This window comes from Sander lucioperca, chromosome 20 (assembly GCF_008315115.2).
Source record: "Sander lucioperca isolate FBNREF2018 chromosome 20, SLUC_FBN_1.2, whole genome shotgun sequence".
In the NCBI taxonomy this organism is placed as follows: Eukaryota; Metazoa; Chordata; class Actinopteri; order Perciformes; family Percidae; genus Sander; species Sander lucioperca.
In genome coordinates this window covers 2656750-2666009 of record NC_050192.1, presented here as the reverse complement: position 1 = coordinate 2666009, position 9260 = coordinate 2656750, and the positions used below count along the sequence as shown (strand labels likewise).

General features: G+C 41.6%; 1 protein-coding gene across 2 annotated transcripts; it reads right to left on the bottom strand.

Annotated features, from left to right (window-relative positions):
• Nucleotides 1-489: 489 nt before the first annotated feature.
• Nucleotides 490-8134, bottom strand: cbll1 (Cbl proto-oncogene-like 1, E3 ubiquitin protein ligase). Of its 2 annotated transcripts, none has more exons than XM_031306219.2 (6): nt 8003-8134; nt 6999-7163; nt 4565-4671; nt 2219-2302; nt 2061-2134; nt 490-1820 (listed from the first exon to the last, which is right to left on the bottom strand). In XM_031306219.2, exons 1-6 carry the CDS (start codon nt 8013-8015, stop codon nt 812-814), a joined length of 1452 nt encoding a protein of 483 aa, XP_031162079.1. In that variant the 5' UTR covers nt 8016-8134; the 3' UTR covers nt 490-811. The 2 variants fall into 2 exon arrangements, with proteins under 2 accessions (XP_031162079.1, XP_031162077.1); XM_031306217.2 differs by having other exon boundaries at nt 6999-7166; nt 8003-8124.
• Between the last annotated feature and the right edge of the window lie 1126 nt (nt 8135-9260).

Genomic DNA, 9260 nt, shown 5'->3' with positions numbered 1-9260 from the left:
TGAGACATCACTGCACTTAAAATATTGAGATACAGAGTGAGGTTTGAAGGAATCACTTTTTTTCTAAACAAACACTGAAAAGTTATAAGCAATAGGACCTGAAGAGGACAAACAGCTGCCAAAGTACCAGCTAATCCCTGATAGAGGATACACAAAGTCCTGTAGTGTTTACTACAGGAGACAGAATAAAAACACGGCATTCCTTAGTCCTAACCATGGCTTTGATTGAAAAGCAAACTGACAAAGACACATGAGAATTACTACTTCAACTTGGGGACATGAGCTTTGAAAGAACCAGACATATCCAAGGGACTGACAGAATATCTTATAAATCATAACACACATTTGGTTATTTCCAAGGGTCTTCTTTTATAAAACATGTTTTAATTACTAAATGAAATGCTAATTGTTCTGAATAACATCCGAAGCAAACAAACCAGCTGGTGATCCTTCATCAGTCCTCATATCAAAACAAAGATGAGAAGCACATCTGCTGTTAAAAATTTATTGAGACATGGTTAGCGTCTTTAAATGTACAGTACATACGCGTGGAATCAGCTGACATATATACAGAAATATTTACCATACACTATAAAAAAAAGGGACATTGCTGCTCTTCTCCAAGTCTATTGTATGTTCAGCGGGAAGTTCAGTACACTTAACTAAAATGTGCAGCACATACACATTTTCTTCGGGGCAAATGTCATATCAAAGTCCTACACCCTGTAACCCTGAGGTCTACTATCACATTATTCAGACAAGTGGTATGGAACAGAATGACACACTGTTGCCCATTCATTCAGATGGCAGTTTACTGATAGTAAGGCCGGTAGCGGCCCTGATCTGGATGGTGTGGTCCGGGCATCTGGCCCTGGGGAGGAGGGCCCTGCATTCGTGGAGGTGGGGGCCCTCTTGGAGCGGGCCACATCCCAGGACTGAGCCCTCCTGGCTGGCTGAACGGGGGACTGAGGGTGCCCTGGTCTTCAGGGAACTGCTGCATGGAGTTGGGGTTGTAATGATGAGGTGGGGGGGCGTTGACAGGAGGGCCACTGTGCTGTGGTGGAGGCCCAGGGGGCGGGTGGTTCATATAGGGGGGCATCTGGCCCATGATGTGCCCTGGTGGTGGGGTGATGGGTGGTGGAGCTGTGGACATGGGGGGCGGAGGGGCCTGGTTGTACACCATATGTGGTGTACCAGAGGCCTGGGGAGGATGCTGCATGGGGTGGCTGATAGGAGGAGGCGGGGGAGGTGGCGGGCCGAAGTGCTGCTGCGGCGGGGCCATCATGTGGTGAGAGTGGGACACTACAGGCGGCTGCCCAGGATAGTCCCCGGGGTGGTGGTGGGGTGGCTGACTGGGGCCTGGCCCACCAGAGAGGGGCTCCCGAGAGGAGGAGTCATCTTGGATGGGCACGGTGATGAGATTGCTGTGCTTACGGGTTGTTACCGTGGCAATGCGGAATGTCTCGGGACCAAGAGCGGTCGGGGGCGGGGCTTCGTGAGCTGTAGGTGGGGGCGGCTGACTGTAGGGATCATGACCACCGTGCTGGAGCGGGTTTGGGAGGTGCACGTGGTTCTTGGGTAGGTGAGGTGGAGGCACGCGGAAACGGTCCGGGACCTCGGATGCAGGGGGCAGGTGCACAGGCTCCTGTCGGCCAGCGGAAGACTTAGCCCTCATGTGGCGGTGGTTGACATGGGCCTGCAGGTCACGCTGGGACAGGTAGGTACGTTTGCATCCCGGCACAACACTGCACATGTAGAGGGCACCCCGCTGGCTTTGTTCGATGCGCTGCACTGGGTCTGTACAGTTGTACATTGTGAGGCTGAACACAGGGACAAAAGTTCAGTGACACAAAGCAGTAATAAAACACATCTGAGGAGCTACATTACAAAATGCCACATACCCCTTTTAGTAAAATAATGCTAAATGGGGTTCAGTAAATATTGTTAAATCAACTGATTCACCACTCAGAATCTCACATTTATAATACAGGATGTTAAAACTGTAAGGTCTTGCAATATTCACCACATCGAAAATAGTTAAAATGTCTCAAAAAGCTCACCCAGGGCACATCTTTTCTCCTTTCTTCTCATGGAGCAAAGCACAGTCATAACAGAAAACATGTTTGCAGGGGATCTGAGGAGTCAGAGGACAATTATCAAACATATGAACATGTTTCTGATTGCCTGCACACAAGAGTCAGTTCAACTAAATACATACCATTCGTCCATATAGCTGGATAGGAAGACCACATTTATCACAAAAGTGAATTGGTACTTCATCTCTTTCTCCAATCAAATTTAACTGTTGAAAAAAAAAAAAAAAGAGGGGAGAAAGCACAGGTAACTACCATTGAAACAGTCATATACAGTTACTTGGATGTCATTAGTACTGAGGATCTACTTTTTTGTTTGCCAGGTCTGACTGAATCTGAGAATTCCCCATACCGGGACAAATACGAAGATAAATGTTTTAAACAGTGTGACATCAGGACAACTTTTCTGATTGTCTGGAGGGGAAGCATACTGTAATTAAGTGTTTGTTATTAACCCTCCTAACCCCAAAACCCTCCGGCGGGTTTGAAAAAGCATGTTTTGTTTAAAAGATCGCCAAAGAAAAACCACTTACCCTAGAAAGAAGCTGAAAAAAATTGTTCATTGGATTCTCAAATTTCCGACCGTCTGTAAATGTATCTCGGTAGAACGCAGCGCAATTATGTAGTAAAAAAAAGGTCCAAAGTTAAGCCAAAAAAAACAATAAGTGGATAAAGAACACACACAGAACATGTCCAACTTCAAAAAATTGTTTAAAAAAAAAACCATTAACCATTGACATATATAAACTGGACCACCAGGTCCCGTGTCTCTGGACGGAGACCAGTGAAGGATATTAGAAGCACTTTTCCGGTGAGCGCTGAGCGTTACTGAGCAGCCCCCAACTGAGAGAGACGACGTAAATTTGACGTGAGCAATGTGTCTGAAAGTTGGAAGTCTTCTGGTAGCTGTGCCAAGAGAAATCTCAATCATTCCCAATCTTGCAGAGACGGAAAGCGTAGGTATATGTAAGGAGATAACATAGGCACAGGCTAATTACTGCTAACTAAAATGCTAGTTAACATTAGTAATTAAACTTAAACAGCTAATGTAAGTCCAAACTGCCTGAGAGCTTCTCCTGTACTATACGGTAATTCCTCTACTATGCGACAGTACGTCCCGTGGTTATGACACAATCGTTAGCCTATTTTTATAAAAACGTCTGCTACGGAGCCATAACGTGAGGTACAAGGTAATGGAGCCTTTTATACATTGTCATGTTTCTTTAGAAATAAACAATGGACAAATAAAGTATCTAAACGCTTCAAATGTAAAGTTATTTGCTGTCAAAGTGACGTCAAAATGAATGGCAGTCAATGGGATGCTAACGGGGGGGTGAGTGCTTATTAGCATCAAAATGGCGCCATAGGAGGTACGCGGTCCGAGGAGAGGCTTACCCCCTTGGTTTTAACCTACAGAAAAGTTTTACTGTGAGGCACAGCCATGTGATGAAAATTCATCCAATCCGCGACCCCCAGCACCAAACTACAGCACAGCCTAGTGTTAAACAGAGGTGGAAGTAGTATTCAGATCCTTTACTACAGTAAAAGTATTAACACCACACTGTACAAATACTCTGTTACAAGTAAAAGTCCTGCATTGAAAATGTTACTTAAGTAAAAGTCTGTAAGTATCATCAGGAAAATGTACTTAGTATTAAAAGTATAAGTACTATAGTACTGCAAAAGTCCAATAGTAGTAGAGTAGAAGTAGAAAGTGGCATGAAAAGAAAAGACTCAAGTACAAGTACCTCTAGTTTGGAGTTAAGTACAGTACTGGAGTAAATGTACTTAGTTACATTTCACCACTGGTGTTAAGTTTGTAAAAATGTAAATAATTCTTTGTGTGAATGATCTACAGACAAAATGTTTACCTGTATGCTGTATTACCTGATTTTTTTTAAAGAAATTAATAAATGTAACTCACGTTTTTCCTTTTTTATGTTTTATAAAATATTTTATATATAACTGTGTTATACTGCTAAAAAGACATTTAGGAGTTATTCCTGCTTCTGGCCATGGTTGTGCTTGTTAATTTGAGATGCCAGACTTGCAGATAGCGTGAAAAATGAGCTCACAGTGAGTAACAATGTGAAAGGAGCAAAAAACACTCAGAAATGGCTTGGGTTTCACAGGGTTAACATCCGTCTAAACCAGGGATGGGCAACTGGTGGCCCCTGGGCCGCATGCGGCCCTCGTCCTCACTTAGTGCGGCCCGCGAATCAATTTCCAAATATCAATAAATTGTTTCACAGGCGTTGGAAGCAAGCGGCCCATTCAATTCCAATTGTAATTGGTAGCTACACTTGGCTAATTGAATGATAAGGGTTACAGCATCCTACTGGTGGGAGTGCGCAGTCACAATCTGGCCCTCAGGTAGTGAGGATAATATTTTTGTGGCCCTCTTTATCACAAATGTTACCCATCCCTGGTCTACGCTGTATGGGTTGTTTCACTCCCCACAGGTGATGTACCTTATAGTCCCAAAACAGTGCCTGGGGGAATCTCCTCTGAGTTGCAAACACATCACCAGCTTTAGCTCCACAATCAAACCTCTCCTCTTGCTTGAAGCCAAAGGTATCTGTAACACAAGGCACAAATATTAATGATGTAATGCAGAAAAAACAGAGAAAGCCCTAAAGTCTAATTCTATTGTTTTCAAAGTTGTGACCATGGGCCTTGATAGGGCTGTGACCAGAATTTAATGTATTAGTAATTGTGGATACCTTTAATATATCAAAAACTAAAAAAAATAAAGTTACTGTAGACATCTATGTCTTTCTGAGATCACACATCAAACAGTTAAATGTTTTACATGATCAACTTTAAAGTGTTATAGGAAAACACGACTGCCTTACGACGAGATACTTCAGTAACAACCAATATCAATGTTCAAGTAATACTGCATTTGATATAACAATTGAGGAGACCATTGTATTGTGTAAGATCCTCCGTAGATTATTTGGGTTGCAGTCTATGGCCAAATTATGGTAACAATGGGCGATACATTGGCACCCTCTGGTGGTGCAAAGTTAAACGGCACAATGTACGAACATCAGTGTTGGATACTAACTGCTTACACAGGGCTTGACAATAAGCTTTTTCAGCCACATTGCCCAACTGTAGGCTTGTTAAAAATGAAATAAAATGAAGAGGGATTTGGACAGTTATAATTATTAAGGTACAAAACATACAATTAACAGGTAGCAATAACATAGCTGGAACGATTCTAACTTATTCCTTCAATTACAGGAGGAACAGGTGCTTCAGGGCCTCTGGCTTTTTCCGCTATTGTGCAGTGGTGCCTTTTGCTGTTATCATGAGCCTCTAGAATGTTGTACCTGAATGACGTCGTTAATGTAGCCTACAATGACATAAGAACACTGAAAATGACAATACTATGCATGCACTAATAATATGTGGCAAATGAGGGGCTGTCTTTAAAAAATAAACCTGTTATGACTAATAAAAGTAAATGAGAAAAGTATCAACGTGTGAGGTTGCTGTACCTAGTCAATTTTCCAACAAGCCATCGTCAGCTTAACAACCAGCGATTGCTGATATAAACTCACACCTCAAGGTTCTTCCACGCATTTTCCTTATTTAACAGACAAATACAACCATTTTGAATTCAAGTTTCTCTCTTTCACTTAGCTAAAGGCCTATACACACTGGGGGCGTGACAAACAAACAACACGAAAATGTGAAATACTCAGCGGCAAATATTTCACATTAAAACTATTCATACCGGCGGCGATGCAAATTTGCGACAGTTCAATCAAAGGTTTGAATATTGGCGACAGCTCATCTACCACGGCCGGTTAAGATGTCGATGGGACAGTTTAAGGTCCTTCTGGAGATGCTGGTGAAGCGAGAGAGAGAGAGTGAGAGCGATCCGAGCAGAGGGGAGACCATAGTCGGGAAGCCAAAGCAGGAAAAAGCTAACACTGAGCTACTGTAAGCTTTTTTTATTTGAGGTTCCTTTTACCAAAATACAGTGAATTGAATTCCCTCAGGTTTACGCAATAGTTACGCAGTGTAGCCTACATGTCTAGGTTTTTATGGTGTAAGTAAGACCAGAAAGAGTGCCATTGCTGGCCTTTTGTGCTACTGGGTTAACCCACCGAACAAGCCTGTCGCTGAGCAGCAAGTCTCGCTCACAAGATTTCATTTATTTTTCACTTGCATGATCGGACACCTGCATGAGGCATTCCACTTGCTCAAAGAAAGAGTTTACTTGCGCCAGGGAAGTGTTGATGACGAGCCCTATTACATATAATCAGAATTATCAATTACAAAAAATGAGTAACTATAAATCAGCCCAGATTACATTTTTTATTTGGATTCATGGATAGCTGAGTTTTTATTCCTTTTTATTTACATTGAAAATGGAATTGGCCATGCCGTGGCCTTTGATTGAAAAACAGCAGCAACAAAAACTTTGATTTAGACTTGTGAGCTAGTGTGTCTGCGCCCTTCTAGCATATCTCTTGGGAGAATGGCAGAGCTAGTACGTAGTGTGTGTGTGTGTGTGTGTGGGAACTGAAGTGTGTGGTAGAGCAAGCGAGAGAGAAAGTTAACCCTCTCCTTGATTTCACGTTGTTCACTGAGAAGGAGCACCAGGAAATAAGGAGGAGGGAATGCAACTCTACCAAGCCACGGGCAAGCTGACAATCACATATGTTGCATTCTGCGTCGCCACACGTGAAGTCTGTATCTACGTGTACCTACAAACGTACCTATGGCGTAGATTCAATGCAGAACCATAAATGAGACTTTCCACATCATGAGGACATTTGGCAGAATGGGAAAACTGCATTGGCAAAGAGGTCAAACTTCTGCCCCTCTCACTAACACTGACTGAAAGACACTAACAACACTACCTCAGCTACTGCAGAATGTGCCTACCATCTTCTCCAGCCTCACTTTTACATGGCCTGCTGCTGGGTCTCTGGGTGCGGGGCTGAGGTTTGCTCCTTATGGGCTGCTTAGATATGAGCTTGATGGGGATTCGTCTGCGAACATCTGGGCCACCCAAAATCCCAGAACCATCACTTCCTTGAAGATCATTGTCTGCTGGGGGGAAAGGTAATACACAAAAACACTACTTTTGAGTCTTTAGTGCAATGATTTAAAATACCCCACAAAATTATTCAACATGGACTCAAAGGCCACGCCAGCATTTAGTCTGAATTACACCCGTTTGATTGAATGTTACGGAGGGGACACATTTTGGAGAACATCCTTACCACCAAAGCCCTCACGAAGAATTACAACGTTACATTCAAAGTTATTAACAGCTGAAAACGTCTTTTACCAGCTCGAATCACGTTACGTTAATGTTATGAAATCGCAACTCAACCTTAGCGGTATGCCTTTAGGGGCATACATTGAAAGCTAAGAGGATTGACTCAAAAATTTGAGCAAATATTCTTAAGACATGCAATTAGCGTTATATCAGCTCTTAGATTGGTTAGCATTATGCTAACGTTGGTGATGTAGCTAGCATTCGCGCCCCAAGTCAATCGCAGCTAGCGGTTACGCCTACTAACATGTGGAAAAGCTATGTTTGCCATTCAATATACGGTAATAACGGTGTATACTCGGCAGGCACTTTGTATGTGACCTCATAGATTCGTTTAAAACTTAACGTTAACTTTTGGTGAACACCAGTGTTCTAGCGCTACTCCATCGCTAGCCAGTTTTAGCTAACGTTAGCCTGGACCATGTTAGCTTAACGTTAAACGCTGCTATGGAAGATAACGGGGTGTCGTAGCAAACCCGTCTACAGAGAGGATGATATGTTGTTATCCTAAGAGCTGATACAACAACAACAACTATAACTATGTGGTGAAAAATATGTCACATAAAATAAGTTTGCTCACGTCCGCCCTACTGGGTATTTTGCTTACCGCTTTGGTCCATGATCCAACGAGTGAACACAATGCATTGTGGGATAGAGAAGGCGAGGTGAAGAGAGGAAAGGAAAGAACACAGGACAGGAGAGAAGGAAAATATGAAGTAGGGAGGACGGAGAAAAAAGTGAGAGATGAAGAAAACACAAGTTAAGGAAAGAGAAAAAAAACAATAGAAAGCAAACATTTCAGGACATAATGATTAAGAGCGAATATCTAAAACCACAAACTCAAGGATATTGTTCATCATTCATTGCTGATATAAATATCAAATAACGTATGGCTTAATCAGTTAACAGATTCGGCTGACAATTAATGATTTTTAATGAATATTATATCACGTAAACATTACTTTTTAACAGTCTTTAAACTGAGAGGAGTTTCTTGGATGCATAGCATGGTTTAATATCATTAGGCCTAATAGTTTCTTGGCTGTGGGTCAAAAAAGTTGTAATAAATCATTACTTTCTGATTGGCCAATATGGAAGCAAAGCATGGCAATAAGGTTTTGAATCTTATTTGGAGCTGATTATTTAATTGTGAAATTAAATCACTATTGAATACTGAAAATGAAATACCACTTTTGCATTGAAATATTTTATTTTGAAAACCATGTATCTGAATTTAGGTGGTTTGAATTTGTCTCTATGAAGTTTCCCAAAGGTCATTTCAAGTTGTGCATTTTCAAAAACGTAATAGCAAATAGCCTATTATTTGTTTAGGGTTTGCAGAGTCAAATATTCAGATTGCACAAAAAAGTAATAAGTACATAAATGAATAAATAAAATTGGATTAACATTGACACTGACACCCTCAGACATCAACACTGAATATGAAAAACTCAAACTTGAAAATCCAGGCTGTGGAAACAATCAAGCCTGAATGGAATCAGTGAGAGCTTTGTCCTAAAGGTAACGTGCTGTCATATGATCCAAGAAAGTGAAGTTCAGGTGAGGAGCGAGGACACATGATTTTTTTTTTTTTTTTTTTTTTTTTAAACGGCACAACTTCACCAGCTGACAATTTCAAAGAGGAGAACCTCATGTACTCAGATAGATGGTTTTCAAAGTAAAACATTTCAATGGTATTACTTTTGTGCATTTAAACATTGGGGTTACATTTCACAATCAGGTATTCAGTTGCTCTTACAATTAGTTGTTACACTCCCCACATTTGTTATTATTGACATTTTATGGACTAAAGAAATATTTATATATAAATAATGAAAATGATTGGTGACTCGGGGCGACCTCTA